Below are 25,663 nucleotides of genomic sequence, written 5' to 3'. Positions count from 1 at the left end.
GTATGTGTATGTGTATGTATATTTGTATGTGTATGTATGTGTACATATATATATATATATATATATATATGTATATGTGTAAGTGTGTGTGTGTGGATATATGTACGTGTGTATGTGTGTGTTCTCTTATACTCATGTGCTCTACATAGTAATTTTGGGCACACAAATCAGAATCTCGTGTATTCTGCATATACACCACTAGATGGTGACAATGTACTTCTGGTACTATGTATTACTTAACAGCATTCTAACAAAAGCCATATACATCGCGGACATGTGTTAATCGGTCCATAACTGTTATTGTAATAAGATTAGCTCCAAGTGTTGGTGTAATTTTTGTATGCATTGCTGACCTAGGCGCTGCTACTACAGTATCCTATTGCTGGCCGTATTCTTCCCACAATCAATATGGCGGCATGGTCACTCCCGGCACCTTCGCGCAGGCGCAGGCCACCGCCAGGACACAACCCCTTTCTCACCATTACCAGAGTCACTTGCGTATATCGCGCATGCGCGCCTTCCCTACACGGAGACACACACGCGTCATGTTGCCTGGACGCAGGCCGCTACGTGCGCGTCATGCCACGTCACCTCCTTACCCGCCCACACACAGGACACTCGTTCATCATAGTCGCCCCCTTTCCCTTCCATCACCCACAAGCCCGCCTACAATAGACACCGATTGGTGGTAGCTCAGTCCATGCGTCACGCCCCCAATTTCTCCCGCGCTCCAGACGGGACATTCAATCAGTCTCCCTACATAAACACCACTCGCAGGTCGCTCGGCACAGAGGTGCCAAGCTATCTTTTGACACAGAGCCGGTAAGTGCGACCTTCCTCTTCATTTTACGCTTGTTCTTCCTTCTTAATTATTGGTTACCATTGTGGTCAAAAACTATGGGTGCACATTGTTACTTATTTGAACTGAAGAATGTCTGTTATTTGCACTCCTTCAATACCTTTCCCATTACAGGTCAAACTTATCACCATGCACACCCTTCTTGCAATAGCTTGCCCTTAACCCAATTCCTGGACCCACTCCAGCCAGCACCGATCCCATTCTCCTATACCCATCCACCCCCAGGCCTCCTCACTCACATCTCCACACATGCTGTCCCCTCCCATTCTTTGTGCACCTGTTGCACAAGCTGCCCCCTCCCATTCCCCATGTACCCCACAATAAATATCCCACACATACTATTATAGTAATCCATATACTATGCACCAGAATGAATAAATCCCCCCTTTCTTTTGCTACCCCTCACATCTGTGTTCAGCTTCCTGATATGCTTTACATTTCTGTCATTTTTAGTGAGATACTCCGTTCTTGTATTGCCTGATGAAGCGGGATGTTTGCCCGTGAAACGCGTTGCGCTTTTATTTAGGAGTATGTGAATAAATTGCCTTTTCTACAATCAACAGCTCTCGTTGGTCTGTTTATGTGTGGACGGTCCACCACCGCCACCGAAAAACGTTTTAAACTTTTTATCTTATTTTATCCTACTGGCGCCTCTGTATCCTTGTACACAAAGTGATCCACCCTTGGTGGAAGGGTGAATACCCTCCTTTCTTCTTCCACAGAGAGCGACGTCTTAGTCCTGAGTGGGGTCAGGCTTAATCTCCCCACCTGCTTATACAGTGGTTGCTTTGGAGCAACCCAGGTTTGTAAGTACAATACTTACGTTTCATATTTTCTCCAACTTGTACATAACTTACTACACTATATTGGGCTCTCGGTCTCCATCTTCGCACCCCTGCTTAAAGCGGATCTGAGATGAAAAACTAACTATAACAAGTAAATTGTCTATATATTTTATCTAAAGTTTAGATAGTTTACACAGCAAATCTAGCTGCGAACAGCTTCAATAGAATATGATTATTTCTTTCTGTGATACAAGAGCGGCCATGTTGTTTGTAAACATTACAAACAGGCAAGCTTATCTGCATCTCCTGTGAACAAAACCTAATCCTCCTCCTCCTCCCTCCTCCCCTCTGCCTCTGAAATCTCTGGCTAATAATACCTCCCCCTCCTCCTGCCCAGATTAAGCTCCCATGAGCACTTGCTACTGCCAAGGCTCTTTGAAAAACTGTGGGCGAGGCTTGTTTAGTTTACAGGGAATTAGAGTATTAAAACAAAAAAGTATTTGGCTTGAGGAATGCCCTATAAGCAATAGAAAAGGAACACAATTATTCAATGAGTAAAAGTTCATCTCGGATCCACTTAAAGAACGTCTAGGACTTGTAATAAGTGTTGAACTGCAGAATATGCAAATGTTCCTTGCTGCACATACAATTTGATTTGCTCAATACTAATTTCCTCATAAGAATATTCAGACAATTGTTTTAAACAAAAATCTTTATTCTCCCTGGCTAACAAGGAAAGTTCATTGATAGTTTCATAGGTCCATTTGACTCCAATGAATGACAATTGAATTTTATTATCTGCTAATGACAGAGTCTGACTATGGGTCTGATGTGTGGTTATTAAGGAAGACACTGCTGGTTGTGAACATTTTCTGGAACTTTTACGTTTAGTTTTATGCAAGACTTTAGACTTTGCTGCATACAGATTGCTTTTAAATACTGCTGAAGAGACATCTGATTGACTAGCAATCAGGAGTTAATTAAGAGGTTGATGGAGATATACTTAAACAGTTATAGATCACAAAAGCTATGAATTCTAAAGGCTTTTCTCTCAGAGAAGTGTAGTTCAAAACATCAACTGCCAATCAAAAAGCTTGCCCTTAACCACTTAACGACCAGCGGCTGGTCGCACCTGTGTTTCCATGTTTCCTGTCAGTTCACGGCAGGGGGCTCCGTGAACAGCCTGCGAGCCTCCGATCGTGGCTCGCAGGCTAAATGTAAACACCCGGGGACATAATCCCCAGTGTTTACATTGTACGGCGCTGCTGTCACAGCAGCGCCTTAAAGGAGATCGGCGATCCCCGGCCTTTGATTGGCCAGGGATCATCGCCATCTGATAGGCTGAAGCCTATCTGAGGCGTACAGGATGGATCGCTGTCCTGTACCACCTATATTGCGAAGGGGAGGGAGGGGAGAATAGCGCTGCGGAGGGGGGCTTTGAGGGCCCCCCCCCTGCTAGGCACAGCAAGCGGTGATCAGACCCCCCCAACAGGACATCCCCCTAGTGGGAAAAAAAAGGGGGGGAGTCTAATCGCCCTGCCTGCCACCTGATCTGTGCTGGGGGCTGAAGAGCCCACGCAGCACAGATCATAACAAACGCAGCCGGTGCTTAACTGTGGGGGAAAAAAATTCACTTACCTGGGGCTTTCCCAAGCCTCCTGCAGCCGTCCTGTGCCCGCGCCGGTCCTTTGGTGCCCTCCGGTCTCCCTCCGCGGCTAAGTTTCGTTTTCGGCCGACTGCCAGTCGTTCTCCGGCAAAGCGTCCTCTTCTTCTGCATTCCCCGTCGTAAAGAGCCGTAAAGCGCGTCCGCATGACGCGTCTTGCGTCATGCAGATGGTGCTTTACGGCTCTTTACAACGGGGAATGCGGAAGAAGAGGACGCTTTGCCGGAGGACGACTGGCAGTCGGCCGAAAACGAAACTTAGAGGGAGACCGGAGGGCATCGAAGGACTGGCGCGGGCACAGGCACGGCCGGCCTTTGACCTGAGCGACCGGAGCGATCGCTCAGGGCGCCGGGCCGCCGTCCTCCAGGGGGGGGTGCCACGCCACTCTCCTGCCGCCCTGGCCGCATATTGTAATTTTTTTTCTTACTTGCGGCGGCCGGCGGCTGCGTGCTCCAGCTGGATTGCACGCACGGTCTGTCTCCCTCTGGCTCCGCCCCCTGGTGCCGCTGGGGGTGATGGGGGCGAAGACCAGCAACTGCTGGGACCTCTTGGAGGCATTGTGAGAGTCTCCGCCCCGCGCCGGCCCCATCATGATAGGAGGATGGAAGCGCGCGGTGTGCCAGTGCCAGCCACCCTGCCCTGACCTGGCTGTGACAGTGAGTGTGACTGTCCTCGAGACCTGGGCTGTCCATCTCCCCATGACCACCAGTAAAAGTAAGGCTCTGCTCCCCAGGACCCCAATATATGCTTTTGTGGTGTTACAGACTAAGCCTATATACTGTATATATGTATATATATATATATATATATATATATATATATATATATATATATATATATATATATATATTACACTAAGTGGGGGTCTGCCTGTATACATACACACTAAAGGGGGGATCTGCCTACAAGACTAGTAGCCTATGTTACCTAAGGGGGGGGGGGATCTGCCTATAATAGGCAGATCCCCCCCTTAGTGTATATATGCTACTAGTCTTGTATATGTAGGCAGATCCCCCCTTTAGTGTGTATATATATATATATATATATATATATATATATATATATATATATATATATATTAGGCAGATCCCCCTTAGTATATATTATATATACACTATTTGTTTAAGTATTTATATGCCGCTGACATATTACGCAGCGCTGTGCAGAGTATATATTGTCTTGTCACTAACTGTCCCTCAGAGGGGCTCACAATATAGTCCCTAGAATAGTCATATGTGTATGTATATTTTCCATGTATCATAGTCTAGGGACAATCTTTTAGGGAGAAGCCAGTTAACTTATCTGTATGTTTGTGGGAGGAAACCGGAGTGCCCGAAGAAAACCCACACAGACACGGGGAGATCATACAAACTCCTTGCAGATAGCGTCCTGGCCGGGATTCGAACCAGGGAACATGTGCTGCAAGGCGAGAGAGCTAACCACTACGCCACCGTGCTGCCCATACACTAAGGGGGGATCTGCCTAATATATATGCACTAAAGGTGGGATTTGCCTACAAGACTAGTAGCCTATATACACTAAGGGGGGGATCTGCCTATAATAGATAGATCCCCCTTCGTGTATATAGGCTACTAGTCTTGTATATGTAGGCAGATCCCCCATTTAGTGTATATATAGGCAGATCCCCCCCCCTTAGTGTATATATCTTCCTATATATACACTAAAGGGGGGGATCTGCCTATATATACACTAAAGGGGGATCTGCCTACATGTACAAGACTAGCAGCCTATATACACTTAGGGCCCCTTTACACTTAATCAGTTGCTCTCAGTTAAAACGGAAAGAAAACTGGTTTTCAAAGTAAGTCTCATGTGTTCCTATGGCTCCTTTCACACTTAACACGTTTTAACTGAAATCTTCTTACCAATGCACTGCTATGGAAAAAACGCGTACTAACGCACACTAACGCATAACAACTGATTAAGTGTAAAGGGGGCCTAAGGGGGGCATCTGCCTATAATAGGCAGATCCCCCTTAGTGTATATAGGCTGCTAGTCTTGTTTATGTAGACAGATCCCCCTTTAGTATATATAGGCAGCCTATATATACTAAAGGGGGGGATCTGCCTACATATATAAGACTAGTAGCCTATATACACTAAGGGGGGGGATCTGCCTATATGATACTAAAGGGGGGGATCTACCTACATACAAAAAAGTGGGGGGGGGAATCTGTTTTGACTGTCTATATACACTAAAGGGCGTATCTGCTGCCTATATACAGTTAGGCGTGTGTGTGTGTGTGCGTGTGTGTGTGCGTGCGTGCGTGCCTGCGAAGAGGATGAATGGGGGGGGGGCACCAAAATCTGGTTACGCTCAGGGCGCTGTGAAACCTAAGGCCGGCCCTGGGCACAGGACGGCTGCAGGAGGCTTGGGAAAGCCCCAGGTAAGTGAATTTTTTTTCCCCCACAGTTAAGGTTCCATTTAAGTGGTTAAACAGAGTGCATCTGATCAGCCCAGGTAGAAAATGCTGAAGTCTGAAAATCTGGATTTAACAAGAATCTAACCAATTCTGGTATAAATTTGCTTGCTGTTTCACAGTCAAGCTTTTCAAATCTTTCAAAAGATAGGGAACAATAACACACGGTGTTAGAAGCCTCCTCCATGTGATTTTGTGTTTGGTCCATCATAATGTAATGCTGGGGGGTCATACTTTCTGACCACCCAGTACAACAAGGATAAGAGCTGGATAATGGAAGAGGCTACACAGGCTGCCCAGAGCAACTGCAGCTCAGGGCTTCCGATAATGCTACAAATAAACACAATGGCAGCGCAGTGCGATGTTGCGCTGCCTTAGTTCGCACTGTGCTGCCTTAGCGATAGCAAGCATTCAGACAGGTACAAGACAGGACTATAGATTGGAGTGTAACTAGTAGCAACTGCAGCTCACAGTCACGTCCACAGAAGCAGAGCAAGCAGGCTAACAACAGTCACCAGCAAGCATCCACCCAGGCAAGACTACAGGATAGAATGTAACTAATAGCAACTGCAGCCTATAGTTACGTTCCCAGAAACTAAAGTAGCAGGAATACTCCAGTCACCAAGGTGGTGATGACAGAATCCAAGCTATTTGGACAATGGACTTCACTGATCCACTGCAGATGCAGCGAACGCCCACCAAGCATGAAACTAGGCAATACACAATAATAAGAAAAATAACAAACGGCTCAACTAACAGATAAATATATATTAGCAAGTCTGCATATATATTTATCAAGAACTAGGTAAAGCACAAGTAATAAGGTCGCATAGAACTACAATAACAGAACTATACAGAGTAACAAGGTGCCCGTAGATCAGCGTAGTGACCACTATGACGGGCGGGGTAAGAAATGGGAGGCAGACTTTTATGCTGGCATCAGCCAATGGATGCAGGTATGCAAATCTACACACAGCTGAATGGTAATTACTCAATCCTGAGCTGGCTTGATTACCATTTGCTAGCTGGCTGTGAATGCAAAGGACTCCCTTAAGAAATACATGCAGTATTATGTAACAACATGCATGCAGGAAATCCAGGCCTATCTGGCCACAGCTCAGCTGCAACAAGCAATTGGTGGAATGATGACAGCATGCTGAGCTGCCCAGAACTGCAGAGCGATTGCAAATGACAATGAGACCCATTGCAAATGCACAACCGAATGCAAGCAGATAAGCCAGAACTGTCCTTTTGCAGCTCCACTGCAACGGACAGAATACGCTACAGGAGGGATCCTTACAGTAATATATGGAGTGAAAGAGTGCAGAGCCAGCACCCTAGGGAGATAAAGCAGGAACACCCACAGTGGAAAACAGTGATGATTATCAGGATAGTAAATGCAACTGGCGTAACCTGGAGTGGAAAAAAGAAAGGTCTTAACAATAGTGAGGGAAGGAAGCCAGCACAGCACCACTCACACCAGATGACTGAAGACATTCCTCACATACCTAAATCTCTCCCAGCTATCCGGTGACATCAGCGGGGAGAAGGATTGTAATGCAGAGCCTGGCTGCAGGGAAGAGGCACACACTGGAGTTTCTCACTGATCTGTTACAGGCTTCCATGATGTGTCTCTGCGTGTTCAGCACCAGCCGGCAGACGCCCGATCTCCTGCACCTTGCATAATCACGTGAGGTGCAGAAGAAACAGAAAGTAGCAAGAAGCCAGCGGATGCTGAACACACAAGGACACACTGCAGGCGCCTCTGGCAGGTGAGTGAGAGCTGCCCGCCTGCCCGCTGTGCTTACAGAGAAAGTGTAAAGTGTTAATTATTTCAAAGAAGATGGTAGGCTACTATATTGAAGGGGCCTATCAGCGTCAGTCTTTAATACATATATGCAGCTATGTTCATTATTTAGGATTGGTGGATCACACAGATTCTCCACTGCCTTCCAACCTCAGTAAATCTGGTGTACGTATGAGTAAGTCGTCGGTGAATTGGGCGCATGGCGACGGCTCACCCTGCTGCCCCACAAATTCCTGAAGGCGTAAAATACTATTCCCCTCCAAGTCATAGCAACTCAGAGGGAGAAGTAATTCGGGATCCGGTGAATCCTGGAACCCCAAATTACTCTTGCGCAGGGTGCGCCCTATAGCATTAGTGATATAGTGTCACCCAAATCCAAAAACACCTGCTTCAAAAAATCTGGGCCTTAATTTCTATTCAGAAGCTCTACATGCATGCCATTTACCTTGTTCTGAAGTCATTGTTAATTGTGCCTTAAATCCTGGTTTTGTTAGAGTCTGCAAGGAAGAAAGAAAATATTGGTGATTTTATTTTAAACACATTTTGCTCATAAAACTCATTTTTTAAAAAGGAGAGATAGTAATTAAAAGTAATAAAAAAAAAATAGAATGTGTTAATCTTTCACTCATTTAAATTATATATTTAATTAAAAAAGCACAAGGAAACGATAGCAAATGTTGAAATTGGGAAATGTTACTGTTTTATACAAAAAAATGCTCATTTTGAATTTGATTCCAGCATACATTTCAAAAAGGTTGGTACTGGAAAAACAAAATGGAAAAGTCATGTAATGCTAAAACGAAAACATGCAAAAATGTCTGCGAGGGACAAAGCTGAAGGCTAAGATTGGATGGCCATGCTCTTTAGACCCTCAGATAGCACCTGATTAAAAACACAAATGTGTATTTTAAATCACTGCAAGAGATTAGATTCCCTTCCCAAATAAACATGGTCTGTGACCACACATTGTAGCAGCATCCAAAAGTTAAACTCCAGACCTGTCATCCTCTGAAAAATGTTGGTTCTTTATAAGACAAAAACTATGATGAAGAAGACTCCAAAATAATAAGACAACATTTCCCTTTCAAAACTACAGTAAGTATATATAGTTTAAATGATTTTCATTGCATTCTGCTTTTGTGCACATTTTACACTGACATTTTTTTTGTTTTTTTTTAGAAATGAGGTAAAATCTTGAAAAAAAACAAAAAAAAAACAAGCCCAGATGTAAAAAGCTTATGCTTTAATTGCAGTTATGAAAAGCAGTTCCTACATAATCTAGTTACTGAAAATCAAATTTCAATTTTAGTCAAAAGTAGTATGCAAATTCAAAAATAAAACGCAATTAATAGAATAGTTAAATTATAAATGAGCAGGATACACTGTGTATATTTTTTTTTTGATTAAACGGAATATACAGTTGCCTATTGGGAATTTCCTGCTCTCAAAAAAAAAAAAAAAAAAAATGGGGCAACCCCCCATGCATCCATAATTGTTACAGCCCTAAATCATTGTGCTTTTTTATTTTGACCTTTTCCCTGCTATTTACTCTATTCCAGACAGCCCTGCTCTCCCTTACAGGATTGTTTCTTCACTTCTACCACCAAGTGGTGATATAACATGTGATCAGGAACCAAAGAGAGAATATCAGCATTTACAGAGCTGATCTCCACTTCCACCACTGAGCGGCCCTGTAATTCTGTCATCCTCCTTCAGGTTCCAATCACATGTTGTATCATGTGATCAGGACCTAGAGGAGAGTGTCAGCATTACAACACTGCTCAATAGTGAAGCCTGCATCTGGAAAAGGTATATTATGAAGCACTCCTGCCACTCTGCATTAGACTGCATTAGGCAACCCCAGTTATCTGGCTAAGGCAACCCTACCCAAAGTTGTCTAAAATGAGATAACTCAGGCAGGGCAGTTTAAAGAGAAACTCCGACCAAGAATTGAACTTTATCCCAATCAGTAGCTGATACCCTCTTTTACATGAGACATCTATTCCTTTTCACAAACAGACCATCAGGGGGCACTGTATGGCTGATATTGAGGTGAAACCCCTCCCTCAAAGAAATTCTGAGTACGTACTCTTGGTGGTTTCCTGTCTGTGAACCCTGTTGCATTGTGGGAAATAGCTGTTTACAGCTCTTTCCAACTGCCAAAACAGCAAGCAGCAGCTACATCACTTGCCAGAAGTAAAAATGTCACCATGTGATAAATGTCAGAATATAAATCAAGGATTTAAAATATTTTACAATGGGCAAACACTGACTAAATCATTTATACATAATTATTGTAAAAATGAAGCACTTTTTTATTACATTATTTTCACTGGAGTTCCTCTTTAAATATAACTTGCACATAATTGTTAATTGTACTTGTGAGTTGTGAATTATACATTACGTTGCCGCAAAGCACATAAAGTTTACCTGCACACATACAAACAAGTATGTGTGGACTAGACATGTAACTCCCAGTGGTGATGTGGAGAGAACCAACGTGAATCTACATTTATGGCTAAGTAAATGTTTTCATATGAGAAAAAAATGGAAGCACCAGTTCAGTTGGTGCAGACACATGTAAAAACACAAACTAGGTTCAGGATCAACTAATAATTTACTCTTTCAGCTACATATGTGCAAACGCTTTCAGATGAAACTTTTTGCATTCATATATATCAGGCATGGGCAAACTTGGACTTCCAGCTGTTACGGAACTACAAGTCCCACAATGCATTTGTCTTTATGAGTCATGACTGTGGCTGTCAGCTTCCTGTAATGCATTGTGGGAATTGTAGTTCCATAACAGCTAGAGGGCCAAGTTTGCCCATGCCTGATATATATATATATATATATATATATACATATATATATATATATATATATATATATATATAGGTAAAATTTCTCCAAGTGTATTATGATTGCTTCAAACCTATCCAAACAAAACAGGCATGTATCTGGCCCTTAACGAGATCTGTAACAACATTTTCAGCCTTATTTCTTCTATCCTATAAGTTCCTATACTTGTTCTAATGTGGTCTGAATTACTGCAGCTTTCTCTAGTTGCACTGTCTCTGTAATATATCTAATCTTCTTTTCTTTGTCAAGCTTTGTCGACCCAGAGAGAAATGCACTGCCTCTGCTGTGACAGGGAGAAGTTATGCACGCCCCTCTGCAGGCTCTGTGTGTGCTTTGTGTATTCCTTACAGACAGGTTTCTGCTCACTTTCAGCTTGTCTGTGTTGTGCTGAGGGGGTAGGGAGCTGCTGCCTGTCACATGCTGAGAAAGCAGGAGTGCAGATAATTCACTATGTAATAAAAACTTATAGTATACTGTAACATGATATATATATATATATATATATATATATACACACAAACATCACTTCCTGGTTAGTGGCCATGTTTTTTGTTTGTAAACACTGCCTTAAACTGGCGATCAAAATCCAGGATCGCGGCAGGGAGCAGCGGAAACGGCAAAGAGGGATCCAGGAGATCACAATGACTCGAATGGTATGTTTTTTATTGTACAAATCGGACAGTACAGATTTTTTTTAAAGGTCAATATGAGAGAAATTCTACCCCGAGAAGTTACAAAATCTGGCATTAGAAAGCACTTACTGGTATATTACAGGAACATCCAACATTATTCCCAGAGACACCTTGTCCAGCCAAGCACTGCATAGGTTCTGATCGCTCCTTTGGCAAAGTAGGTTCATAAATTGGCTGTTTAAGTAAATGGTTAAGACTACCATGGCTTCCATTATTGGCTGCAGGCTCAATTCCTAACAAATCTACAACACATATTATGAATATTAAAAAAGGAACATCAGAATACATAAAACTGAACATTAATATTACTAAAAACACTTACCACACAACAAATTATAGATTTCTATGTTTTCAAAGGGTTGTACTTCTGTGTTAAACTTGAACTTTGGACCATAGCCAATAAAGAGACCCTGTAAAAATGATTATTATTTTACTACTATTACTTCCAGTACTACATCATCTCCACTATCACCATCAGCTTTGTCATCATCTTGATAATTATATTAGTTTCTTAAAGAGACTCAGAGATGAGTCATCCTGCCGTTTTTTACTTACCCGGGGCTTCCTCCAGCCCCATAAGCATGGATGTGTCCCTCGCTGTCCTCCCGCAGTCCTCCGTTCAGCCGCAGTCAACCCCCGATACGCGGCTCAGTCGAGCTCAGTCTGACTGAGTGACATCAGCTGGTGCCTTCTGCGCTTGCGCAGGTCTGCACATGCGAAGAAGACACCCCGCTGACGTCACTGAGCCGTTTACCGGAGCAGATTGTGGCTTAACGGAGGCGCTAAGGAGGACAGCCCCGAGTAAGTAAAAAAACCACTAGTGTGACTCAGCTCTGAGTCTCTTTAAAAAAAACTGATACATTCCGAATTCTGTAGCATTCTGAATTCAGCATTTGCCTCTTCTATATGCCCCTCAGATCAGTTTTCCCTGTACTTATGAAATAGCACCAGCATAGCTAATGCTATTTCAGCAAATCATTTAGAAGTCTGGTTGCTTAGTTAATACAGGAGACATATAAAAAAAAAGTAATGGCTATGCCATTATTTATATATTTATAACTGTTGCAGTATTAATTAAACCATTTGAAAATAATTCATAAATTACCTATAGCTCTGCTAACAGTTTTGATTTACAGAACAGGTAGTCCTCCAGTTAACAAACGAGATAGGGACTGTAGGTTCGTTCTTAACCTGAATCTGTTCTTATTTCAGAAAACTGTGCCATCTCTTTCCCCTGTACCTCCTCTGTGCCTCCAGTGTCCCCCTCTGTGTCACCCCTTCCCTCTGCACCTGCTTATACAAGTTTAAAAGCCATTTTTTCATTGAATTTTTTAAAACTTGACTTGTTCCCATGGAAACTCAGAATCCATGCCATTAATATCGGCGGGTCGTTCGTAAGTCGATGACTACCTGTATGTGATTTCTATCTAGCATAGCATAGTGGCCTAATGAATAGTTCTATATATGTATCTACCAGTACATGCATATTTTTGTTTAAAACTGCAAAACTTTGTACTAACTTGAATTTCCTGAGCTAAATAAACTCATAAAGCTTATATTACAACAATTTCTAGCTGGTCACCGAAATAGTTTACCTGCATATTCTTGAAAAGGTTGTCAGAACCATGGAACCCCCCATGGCAGCCTTTTATCTCACTTCTAGACCTAAAGCATAAAATAATATAATTTTTAATCAATACAATTTAATTTTAATCACATTTTTAGATTGCTTAAATGTCAAACTAAATGTGGCCATACACACACAAGACAAGACACAGAACATTTTTTTAAATTTCCCCTTTTTTTAAAAAAATTGTTTTTATTTTAAATCAATAATTAAATGGAGATGGTAATGAATAACAAACAAAGCAAATAACACTCTTTAGTCGTTCGATCCATATACGTGTCGAACGTGTTGCCAAAAATAATTCAAGCTATACATAAATCAGAGTAAATAATCAAAAGTCAACAATAATGTAATAATACATAAGAATGTAAATAAGAAAAACGCAATCACATAGATTGCCTGAGGAAGATACAACTGTAGGCATATTATCAATAAAACCATTAGAATTGCAAGGGAGTTTATAAGATATTTACCAGGAAAATTTCCCATTTTTTATTCAATATAAGTTGATGGAGTGGCAGAAAGTTTTTATTAATTTTTCAGAAGATTGAATGGTGTAGGATAATTTGCAAATTCCTTGATTAGTAGACCGAAGCAATTTTTGGGGGCGATTGATCATTTTTTCATAATTGTGAAAAAAGTGAAAACTTGTGTGATACATTGGTCACGTTTCAAATATTACACACAAATGGAAAAATGTATTGTAATTCTCGAATTGAATTTTTTTTTAAAATATTCTATGGTGTGTTGCTACCTTTCAAGACAATTTCAGGACAAAACCTGAAAGGATGAATAAACAACTAATGCACTTTTACAGGACCACTATTGCGAAAAATTGTGAAATTTAAAATACATGAAAATACATAAATAAAAAGAAAATTTCTCCCAGAGTGAAACGTGCTATAAATTCCTTTTCTCCTTTGTTGTTGTATGAAACTTAAGCATCAGAGGGTGCAGGATGTATATACAGACCTCAGATGAAAACATTACAAATGATCATTTTGGGCAAAGCATATTAATATAACAGTAAAGCACATCTTTTATTTACTTATCTACTAATGAAAATATGACCATGCATTCTTGTAACTTACTTAATAAATTGCCACTTGGGATCACAGTAAAAGTGAAGGGATTCAATCCTATCATTGTTGGCAAAGTGAAACCGTTTAGGCAGGTGCTGCTTCAGGAATGGTTTGAAATGCTGATTCTTTTTTCTGCACTGAAGTAGTAACAAAAATGTCAGTTTTCCATATATTAACTTACAAAAATCATATAGACTGAAAAGATGATTATTATAAACTCCCATCAAACACTGTATTTAGTTTTAGACAAAGTAGCAGAAGTAGATGCATCTTCCTTTGGACTCCAACAGACCACAATAGACCAATGCAGTGGATAATATTTGATTCACTAAGACCAGGGCCGTTTCTGAACTATTACTGCACCAAGCACAAATAAGCAATGTTTCTCTCATAAAAAAAAAACAACAAAAAACACAATTAGACAGAATGTCCACCGAACAAAAACACATAATGGGCAGCATGGTGGCGTAGTGTTTAGCTCTCTCGCCTTGCAGCGCTGGGTCCCTGGTTCGAATCCCAGCCAGGGCACTATCGGCAAAGAGTTTGTATGTTCTCTCCGTGTCTGCGTGGGTTTCCTCCGGAAACTCCGGTTTCCTCCCACATTCCAAAAACATACGGATACGTTAATTGGCTCCCCCTAAAAAAATTGGCCCTATGTAAGGAATCGCGGAAGAGCCGCCGCCATGTCTCAGCGGCAGGCGGCTCTTTCCGCGCACAGTGCGAGAGAGCACGGGGAGGCAGCCGCCTCCACTCACTCTGAGGTGGCTGTCCCCGTGCAGGGCATGGTGGAGCGCGGAATAACCGCCGCGTTGGACGCGGCGGTTAGCGCGCATGGCCCCCTTGCGAGGGCACCGCAGGGCGGTGCTGGTGTGGCTGGGACACGTAGTCCCTCGGGCAGAATGACGCGGGCGCACGCACGGAGGCAGGGACTTTATGACAGTCAGAAGTGAGTCAGCTGACTCTGGCTCCACTCCACATTGGTCCAGCACTTGGGGAGGTGCTGGAGACATGTAGGTGTATATATACTATCGGCTGTTCAGTTGCTGGTTGTCTGGCGTTGCGAACACATACGTGGAAGCACTCAGACCTGTAGTCAGATCCTGAAGTGTGCCGAGACCAGCTGGAGCTGTAATCCTACACTTAGCTAGTTTCTGTTGATAGCTTAAAGTACTAGTTTGATTGTGATTATCTGTTATGACCTCTTGCCTGCTTGACTATCCTCCTGAACTCTGATCTTGTACCTCGATATTTCTGATACTCTGTTGCCGAACCCCGGCTCATCCTTAGACTCTGTTTCTGCCTCCTGATCTTGTACCTCGATATTTCTGATACCCTGTTGCCGAACCCTGCCTGTCCCTTAGACTCCGCCTCTGCCTACTGTGTCTGTACCTTATCTGTCCGTGTGTTACAACCTGGCTTGTCCGACCTCGAGAACCGACCTTACTGTTGGAGGCGGTTCCCCGTCCTGTCAGTGACACGTCCTCCAGAGTGTCACTCTCAGACTAAACCTTCCTACTCTCTCAACCTGACTCCTCCCGCCTTGGAGAGTGCAGGTCTTCGGAAGGAATCCGTGCAGTACTCCTTACTGCTCTGAGGCCTAGTCCTCTAAAGTGTTACTGTTACACCAAACACTACACTCTACTAAGGTGTACAGAGGTTAGCTGGTATATCGGATTATCGGTGATACTGCAGATCACTTATAATCTGGTATATATCTGTATTCCCAGTGATACTGCAGATCACCGGTAATCAGATTCTCTCTGTGCTCCACCGTTCGTTACAGAACGCCAGACCCTAAACAATATGGACATACACTCCGACCGTCTGGGGGCAATGGCCTCTTCAATCGACGATATCAATCGAGTGCTGGGTGGACACCAGACACTGATTGATTAATTGTCCAGGTCGTTACAGACCCTCCGGACGGCTATTGATGAGGTACGATCTCCTCCTAGTGCTGATATACGTATGCCAATACCTGAGAGATTTTCCGGCCACCGATCTGACTTCCGCAATTTTAGGAGTAGAGTGTTGTCGTATTTCGAGTTGAGACCCCAATCCTCAGGCACAATGTCCCAAAGGGTCACATTTATCAAGACATTACTGTCAGGCAATTCCCAGACCTGGGCGTACAGCCTACCTGAGGGTGACTTAGCTTTGACATCTGTCGGTGAATTCTTCAAAGCAATGGCGGTAATCTACGACGACCCAGATATTGCCTCAACTTCAGAGCAGAAACTCAAGTTATTACGCCGAGGCAAGGGTCCAGTCGAGGATTACGCCTCTGAATTTAGGAGGTGGTCAGTGACAACCAGGTGGGACAACTTCACCCTGTTAGACCGCTTCCTATCTGGGTTGTCGGACGAGGTCACTAGTCTCATGTTGAGTCAGCCGGAGCCCACGACACTTGATAGAGCCATCTCTGCGGCCATCAGGATTGATCGCAGATTACGCTACCAGCGAAAAACCCGGGGTAAAGACCAGGTTAAACTAGTCTTCTATGCAGCTCCCCCTGAGACGCCATCTTCGCCTGTTTTACCCTCACCTGAACCTATGCAGATAGGTCGGTCAAAACTGTCTCAGGTAGAGCGGAGATGCAGAATGACAGAGCAGTTGTGTCTATATTGCGCGGAGCAAGGTCATAGAGTACAAAATTGCCCCAACAAGCCAGGAGGTGGTCCCAAGGACCCGGGAAACAGGCTTGCCTAGGAGTAGTGGGGGGTGACACCCTAGGCACACAATTCTCACCCCTTAAAGAGAAAAGGTGCTTCTCCCTTGTACGATTACATGGGAGAACAATTCTGTAGCCACTGAAGCTTTTGTGGATTCAGGCTCAGCGGCTAATTTCATGAGCATTGAATTTGCTAAAAAATTGGGTATTCCTCTCACCCCAGTGAAGCCTCCTATCCAAGTCACGGCAGTGGACGATTCTCCCCTACAACGGAATCGTTCCCTGTCACAGACTCCAGAGATGAAGGTCACTATTGGGGTATTGCATGGGGAACAATTGCAGTTCTTTGTATTACACATGTCCACCTCCACTATTATCCTAGGCATGCCGTGGTTGCAAATCCATTCACCACAGATAGACTGGGCCACGGGGCAGTTAACAGCATGGTCACCTCATTGTTTCCAGCAGTATTTAGGGAGACTGACGCTAGGTCAAACCAGGGTACAGGTGGAAGGAGTACCTGAACAGTACTCGGATTATGCTGATGTGTTCTGTCCTAAAGCTGCGGATAAATTACCCCCGCATCGCCCTTTCGACTGCCCCATTGACCTCCATTCTGGTTGTATGCCCCCTCGAGGCCATCTGTATAATCTATCTGGACCTGAAAAACTAGCCATGCAGGAGTATATACGTGAAAACTTGGCCAAGGGCTTCATTCGCCCGTCCCGGTCGCCGGCCGGGGCTGGTTTCTTTTTTGTTAAGAAAAAAGACGGGGGCTTGCGGCCATGTATCGATTACCGGAGTCTAAATAAAATCACAGCGAAGAATCGCTACCCGTTGCCGTTAATAGACGATTTATTCACACAGGTCACTGATGCAAGGATTTTCTCGAAACTAGATTTACGGGGGGCATAAAATCTGGTGCGTATAAGGAAGGGCAATGAATGGAAAACGGCCTTCAATACACCTGACGGGCATTACGAGTACCTAGTGATGCCCTTCGGGTTATGTAATGCCCCGGCCGTTTTCCAGGAACTCATTAATGAGGTCTTTAGGGAAGTGTTAGGGAAGTTCGTTAGGAAGTTCGTTTTAGTCTACCTAGACGACATTCTTATCTTTTCTAACAACCTCTCTGAACACAGAACCCATGTCAGAATTGTACTGGACAAACTGAGGCAGAATTTGTTGTACGCTAAACTTGAGAAGTGTATTTTCGAGGTTACGTCTGTCGCCTTTTTGGGATATATAATCTCCACCTCGGGCCTGTCTATGGTCTCCGCGGTCCTGGAATGGCCACAGCCGGTGGGGTTAAAGTCTTTACAACGGTTCTTGGGTTTTGCAAACTATTACAGAAAGTTCATAAAGGGGTACTCCACAGTAGTTACACCCCTCACCAGTCTTACAAAGAAAGGGGCAGACACCACTCACTGGCCTCCCGAGGCCCTACAGGCATTCTCTACTGTAAAGGAGCTGTTCTGTTCAGCACCCATACTAAGACACGTGGACACTTCTTTTCCTTTTATAGTTGAGTTAGACGCCTCAGAGGTCGGGGTGGGGGCTGTGCTGTCTCAACGTTCAGGCCTACAGGGTAGATTACACCCGTGTGCCTATTTTTCTCGGAGGTTCTCTCCTGCAGAGAGAAACTACGATATAGGCAACAGGGAGCTCCTAGCTATTAAATTAGCCTTCGAAGAGTGGCGTCATTGGCTAGAAGGAGCAGAGCACACGATCACGGTTTATACCGACCACAAGAATTTGGAATACATCGAGGGGGCTAAGAGATTAAGCCCTCGGCAGGCTTGATGGTCCCTTTTTTTTCGAGGTTCACATTCTTGATCACGTACACTCCAGGTAGTAAGAATACCAAGGCGGATGCACTCTCTAGGTGTTTCGAGCCGGAGACAGCACAGCCCTCTGTCCCCGAGACCATTATCCCACGGAAATTGGTGTTAGCCGTTACCGAGACTTGGGAGGACTGGAAGGAAACTTTGAGTCCTTTCCAGCAGGATATCCCAGAAGGGAAACCAGATGGGGTTTTGTTTATCCCATTACCATTCCGTCTCCAGATCCTGGAAATGGTCCATTCACACAACAATGCTGGACACCCTGGGGCGTCTAGAACGCAAGATCTCGTGGCCAGGTGTGCGTGGTGGCCCTCTCTAGCAGCAGACTGCAAGTAGTTTGTTAGGGAATGTGCGGTGTGCGCAAAAAGCAAGCCCTCCCGGCTGGCACCTGTAGGTACGCTGCAGCCTTTGCCCACCCCGAGTGAACCATGAACCCACTTGTCCATGGATTTTGTGGGCGAGCTTCCTAGGTCTGAGGGCATGTCGGTCATTTGGGTGGTAGTCGACCGCTTCAGTAAAATGGCCCATTTCGTGCCCCTGAAGGGACTCCCCTCGGCTCAGGAACTGGCCGATTTATTCATCACCCATATCTTCCGACTGCATGGCATTCCGGAAGACATAGTATCCGATCGGGGAGTCCAGTTTGTCTCAAAATTTTGGAAGGCATTCTGTCACCAAATGGGCATGAGACTGTCATTTTCGTCGGGTTACCACCCACAGACCAATGGTCAGACTGAAAGGGTCAACCAATCGTTAGAGCAATTTTTAAGATGTTACGTTGCCGAAGCGCAGAATGAGTGGGTTAAATTCTTACCTTACGCAGAATTTGCGCACAATAACTTAAAGAGTTCCTCCTCGGGATTCTGTCCGTTTCAGATAGTAACCAGGAAACTACCTAAATTCTCTCCATTGCCGATTGCGTCCACTCCGTTTCCAGCCTTGGAGGCCTGGCAAAGGTCATTCAAGGACATGTGGTGGGTCATAAAGGATAACCTGGTGAAAGCATTTTCAGAGTCAGAAGGGTCAAGCGGACAAGAGACGCTCTTTAGAGTGGAGATTTCAACCAGGAGACTTGGTCTGGGTGTCCACCCGTCACTTGACCTTGAGACAGCCCTCAGCCAAGTTGGGGCCCAGGTTCGTGGGTCCGTTCCGGGTAGCAAGGAAGATCAACAATGTCACGTATACCCTTGATCTTCCTGCTAGCATGCGTGGTGTAAGGTCCTTCCATGTGTCCCTACTTAAACCTGCGGTTCATGTGGGCCCCACTCCTCCTCCCCCTGTAATGATAGACGATCGACCTGAATATGAAGTCGAGAAGGTTTTAGACTCTCGTATAGTACAAAACTCAGTACACCATCTGGTGCATTGGAAAGGGTATGGCATTGAAGAGAGGCAATGGGTACCTGGGAGTCGCATGCATGTGGACGAATTAAGGAAGGAGTTTCATGCCTTACATCCGGAAAAGCCTGGAAGGAGCTGTCCGGAGTCCACTCCTCGGGGGGGGAGGGGGGGGGGGGTACTGTAAGGAATCGCGGAAGAGCCGCCACCATGTCTCAGCGGCAGGCGGCTCTTTCTGCGCACAGTGCAAGAGAGCATGGGGAGGCAGCCGCCTCCACTCACTCTGAGGCGGCTGTCCCCGTGCAGGGCATGGTGGAGCGCGGAATAACCGCCGCGTTGGACGCGGCGGTTAGCGCGCATGGCCCCCTTGCGAGGGCGGTGCTGGTGTGGCTGGGACACGTAGTCCCTCGGGCAGAATGACGCGGGCGCGCGCACGGAGGCAGTGACTTTATGACAGTCAGAAGTGAGTCAGCTGACCAGGCAGGTCAGCTGACTCTGACTCCACTCCTCATTGGTCCAGCACTTGGGGAGATGCTGGAGACATGTAGGTTAATATATACTATCGGCTGTTCAGTTGCTGGTTGTCTGGCGTTGCGAACACATACGTGGGAGCACTCAGACCTATAGTCAGATCCTGAAGTGTGCCGGGACCAGCTGGAGCTGTAATCCTACACTTAGCTAGTTTCTGTTGATAGCTTAAAGTATTAGTTTGATTGTGATTATCTGTTATGACCTCTTGCCTGCTTGACTATCCTCCTGAACTCTGATCTTGTACCTCGATATTTCTGATACTCTGTTGCCGAACCCCGGCTCGTCCTTAGACTCTGTTTCTGCCTCCTGATCTTGTACCTCGATATTTCTGATACCCTGTTGCCGAACCCTGCCTGTCCCTTAGACTCCGCCTCTGCCTACTGTATCTGTACCTTATCTGTCCGTGTGTTACAACCTGGCTTGTCCGACCTCGAGAACCGACCTTACTGTTGGAGGCGGTTCCCCGTCCTGTCAGTGACACGTCCTCCAGAGTGTCACTCTCAGACTAAACCTTCCTACTCTCTCAACTGACTCCTCCCGCCTTGGAGAGTGCAGGTCTTCGGAAGGAATCCGTGCAGTACTCCTTACTGCTCTGAGGCCTAGTCCTCTAAAGTGTTACTGTTACACCAAACACTACACTTTACTAAGGTGTACAGAGGTTAGCTGGTATATTGGATTATCGGTGATACTGCAGATCACTTATAATCTGGTATATATCTGTATTCCCAGTGATACTGCAGATCACTAGTAATCAGATTCTCTCTGTGCTCCACCGTTCGTTATACCCTAGACTACAGTACTTACACTACATAATATAGACATATGGCAATGGTAGGGATTAGATTGTGAGCTCCTTCGAGGGACAGTTAGTGACAAGATATATATATATATATATATATATATATATATATATATACACACTGTACAGCGCTGCGTAATATGTCAGCGCTATAGAAATGCTAAATAATAATAACAATAATAATAATAATTAGACTGCATGCCCTCCCCCCCCCCCCCCCCCCCCCCAAAAAAAAACATCATTAGCCAGTTGGCTGGTTAAAACCGGATTAGGCAGCTTTTCACAAAAAGATTGCAGAGTGGCCACCAAACATATTTAGACAGAGTCCCCCAAAATCTCAATAGGGCAGAGATCACCCTGTATATAATTAGTGCCTAGTTAAATTTGAGGATTTATGGTGGGTTGTGTCTACTTATGTTTGTGGATTTAAGGCGAGGGACTCTGCGTAGCCTAATTATGCTTGGGGATTTTAGAGATGACTGACTAATTAGGTTTGGAGATTTATGGGGAGAGTCCCCTTTAAAATCCTAAGCATAATAAGGCACAGTCCCACCTAAATCCACACACATAATTATACAGTCTACCCTTTCAATCTTAATAATACAAAGACAATCCCCCAAAATAACTAAACAATGTGCCCCCAAATTCCTGCTGTCCCTGGTGGCCACCGGTAAATAAAATTAATACAGGATATGCACCTACGGCCTGGCTATTTGTTACAGGAGTGCAGCAAATCTCTTGTGCCGTGAGGCCGTATAATGTAGTCCCAGGTGATGCAGCTGCAGCACATCCCTCCTTATCTGCATCTGTACTGTTAAGTCCCATGGAAGGATCAGGGCACCGCTGCCGAGTTGCGGGGCTTGTGCCCTGAATCTCTGCCCCTAGAAAAACACTTATTACCACCAGTTTGATGGTGTGTGCCTAGCTAATATGCCTAATAATGTATTAAAAAAATCTCATAAATACCAACTTGTCATTGGGTTTGTTAAACCTGATTATAATAGCCCATTATGAAACACCTTTTGTGCACACGCGTTGTAGTTTTTTTTGTTTTGTTTTTTTTAATCTACTGCAAATTTACTTAGTACTAACACCCTGCATGCAAAGAAGCAGAATTCATTTCGTTTTTTTTCTTTAACTTAGTACCATTTAAAGAGACACTGAAGTCTAAAAAAAACATCTTTTTATTTAACAAATGTATTTAACATATTAGCCCTAACTAAACCGCCGCATTCCCGCCGCTGTAAACTATCTAAATCCCCCCTAACTCGCCCTCCCTCTCCCCTGCAAAGTCCACGACTTTCTTGGTTGTGGATTTTGCTGCCCTAAGCGCTTCCGTGCAAGGCAGAGCTACGAGCTGCAGCCCTGCCTCACACGCGTCTGTCATCGGTGGATCTCCGCCTCTCCCCTTCCCCCCGCCCCTCTCAGTGAAGGAAGACTGAGAGGGGCGGGGGAGTGGCGGCGATATGGGCTGACAGACGCGCTGAGAGGCAGAGCTGCGGCTCATAGCTCTGCCTCTCACAGAAGCGCTGCCCGTATTGCCCCCCCCCCCAGGAGTTTGGGGGGATTTAGATAGTGTACAGCATTGGGAATGCGGCGGTTTAGTTAGGGCTAACATATTAAACATATTTGTTGAATAAAAAGACTTTTTTTTGAGACTTCAGAGTCTCTTTAAGTAGTTTGAAGGACCATATTTTAAAGAGAAGTATAAACATTCAAGGTAGAATGTACTGGGTATGTGCTAAAATCTGGTGTTATTATTTAACAAGTGCATAAGAAAAGCCAATGTTGTATAATTCATTGTAAAGGTGTTAATTATTAATCCAAAAGTAACAGTTAAAGTGGCACTTAAGCCAGAAAAAAAAATGAGTTTTACTCACCTGGGGCTTCTACCAGCCCCCTGCAGCAGTCCTGTGCCCTCGCAGCCACTCACCAATCCTCTGGTCCCCCGCTGCCAGCTAGTTTCGTTTTTGCCGACAGGACTGGCCACGCGTAGCTTTCTCCGCATTCCCGACTGTAATTAGCACTATTACGGACCGCAACACGTACAAAGATACGCGTTACCGCATTACCTACACATAGATATTCGGCAAAGCATATTTTTGTACACGTTGTGGCCCGCAATAACACTAATTACAGTCGGGAATGTGGAGAAAGCTACGCTTGGCCAGTCCTGTCAGGCCTGTCGGCAAAAACGAAACTAGCTGGCAGTGTGGGACCAGAGGATTAGTGAGTGGCTGTGAGGGCACCGGACTGCTGCAGGGGGCTGGGAGAAGCCCCAGGTGAGTAAAACTCATTTTTTTTTCTGGCTTAAGTGTCCCTTTAAAGAGAATCTGTATTGTTAAAATCGCTCAAAAGTAAACATACCAGTGTGTTAGGGGACATCTCCTATTACCCTCTGTCACAATTTCGCCGCTCCTCGCCGCATTAAAAGTGGTTAAAAACAGTTTTAAAAAGTTTGTTTGTAAACAAACAAAATGGCCACCAAAACAGGAAGTAGGTTGATGTACAGTATGTCCACACATAGAAAATACATCCATACACAAGCAGGCTGTATACAGCATTCCTTTTGAATCTCAAGAGATCATTTGTGTGTTACTTTCCCACATGCACTGAAGTTTCAGGCTGCTCTTTTCCTCTTGCAAAGAGCTTTGCCCTTGTTTGTAATTCCTCAGTATGTGAAAGCCCAGCCAGCTCAGAGGACGATTTATCCAGCTGATTAGAGCAGCTTCTCTCTTCTCTCTTATCTAAATAACACACAGGCAGTGTGCATAGAGGGGCCAGAAAGGGTGAGTTCATAGCAGAACCACAACACTGAAGAACTTGGCAGCCTTCCAGACACAGGCCGACAAGTCTGACAGGGGAAAGATACATTGATTTATTACAGAGACTGTCATAGTAGAAAGTGCTGCAGTTAGCCAGAACACATTAGAATAGCTTTTGGAACATGTAGGATGATAAAAAACAGGATGCAATTTTTGTTACGGAGTCTCTTTAAGATAGTTTTCATGGTTACATTATATTTTTCCAGCTGTCTACTTACTGTAAGATTCTTGGCAATATCTGCATAGTCAACTGGAAAACGCACACCAATCAGTTATTCACCTGAAGTTAAACAATTATAGATATCAAGTCAAATACAACACATTTTAAATAATATATACAGTATAACACAAAACTGATTAATCATTAAAAACAGAAATTAATATACAAATTTTAGGTTAAACACTATTTTGTTATTAAACAGAAGTCTAAGGCTGGACATAGAAATGGATAGGTCTAAAAATGACGAACAACAGAACATCTACTTGCATTCAATAGCACTGGAATCCACTGCACAGAATATTGTAGTTTACAGAAGTGGCAATTGTAGGTAGTTACTTTCATATCAGGATTAAAGGACTCCTAAGGTAAACATCTCAATCTATCTTTACATACGTGGGACTTCTTCCAGCCCCTAGAAGTCATTTCCGTCCTTCGCTGCAGCTCTGGTCCTTCTTGGTGTCCCACTGGCCACCCGTAAAGATCGCCGGCAGGGCAGCGCTTCTGTGCACGAATGTGCTGATGTCATCTGGCACATACTGAGCCTGTGCAGTAGTCCTGCACAGGCGCAGTACGTGCCAGGTGACGTGGGCGCTTGTATGTGCCCGTGCATGCGCAGAAGCACAGACCTGCTGCCGGGTCGCTGATCTTTATGGACGCTCAGCGGGACTCCTAGGAGGACCAGAGTTGCTGCGAGGAACTTAAATGACTTCTAGGGGCCGGAAGTAGCCCCAGGCAAGTAAACATAGATTAAGATATTCAGAGTCCTTTAAGCCAGTGGTTCTCAAATTTTTCTGGGTAAAGGCACCCTTGATGACTCTGACATTTTTAAGCCATATTATGCATCAAATCCCCTCCAGACTCTGGGCCATGCTTAATTTTGTTTGCGAATTATAGGTGGACTCATTATGCTTGGGGATTTATGGGAGGGCTCTTCACTAATTGAGGATTTGGAGGGGAAAGTCCCCCCTTAAATTCCCAAACATAATGAGGCAGACTATCACATAAATCCACAGACATAGTTATGCAGAGCTCCTCCCCCCGAACATAATTAGGCAAGCCCTCCAAACATATTTTGGAAGAGTGAGGGGTGAAGCAGAGTGAGGGTGCAGCTGAGTGAGGGTCGTGGGGAGCAGAGTGAGGGGTACAACAGAGTGCGGGGTCGTGTGGAGTAGAGTTAGGGGTGCAGCAGAATGAGGGGAGCATCAAAGTTAGGGGTGAGGGAAAACAGAGTGCAGCATTGTGGGGCCTGAAACATATGGGACCTGAGAGCATGCCCACCCTTCATGAAAAACCACCCGGGTCAAATATTGACCAATGCTGTTACTGATTCAGCAGTCCATGATGGCTTCACTAGCACATAAAAAAGTTCTCACAAAACATGAAAAACAGCTGCTGATACACATCAAGATTTTTCAGATACCTAGAAAACGTCATCATCATATGTTTGTTCAAAGTTTAGGAAGAAGATGACCTTTGTGCACCTTAACTGGAAGATACAGTGCAGCTCTTCTCAGTGCTGCTGGGGTAGAGTAAATATTTGAACACTCAATTGTCTGACACATCTGACTACTTGAGGCCAGCTTTAGCTTACAGTGCTGCCCATAATTATTCATACCT

At 44.4% G+C, this 25,663-nt stretch overlaps 1 protein-coding gene across 1 annotated transcript in view; it reads right to left on the bottom strand.

The window, feature by feature from the left end:
* ENPP1 (ectonucleotide pyrophosphatase/phosphodiesterase 1) overlaps window positions 1–25,663 on the bottom strand; it is a 208,465-nt gene that overhangs the window by 46,691 nt on the left and 136,111 nt on the right. The window contains exons 14-19 of the mRNA XM_068231575.1: window positions 24,045–24,076; window positions 13,828–13,955; window positions 12,705–12,774; window positions 11,432–11,519; window positions 11,179–11,351; window positions 8,001–8,052 (exon numbers count right to left, since the gene is read on the bottom strand). Coding sequence (XP_068087676.1) covers window positions 8,001–8,052; window positions 11,179–11,351; window positions 11,432–11,519; window positions 12,705–12,774; window positions 13,828–13,955; window positions 24,045–24,076 — 543 coding nt within the window. The remainder of the gene's footprint in view (window positions 1–8,000; window positions 8,053–11,178; window positions 11,352–11,431; window positions 11,520–12,704; window positions 12,775–13,827; window positions 13,956–24,044; window positions 24,077–25,663) is intronic.

This window comes from Hyperolius riggenbachi, chromosome 4 (assembly GCF_040937935.1).
Source record: "Hyperolius riggenbachi isolate aHypRig1 chromosome 4, aHypRig1.pri, whole genome shotgun sequence".
In the NCBI taxonomy this organism is placed as follows: Eukaryota; Metazoa; Chordata; class Amphibia; order Anura; family Hyperoliidae; genus Hyperolius; species Hyperolius riggenbachi.
This window is presented reverse-complemented; position numbering and strand designations above follow the sequence as displayed.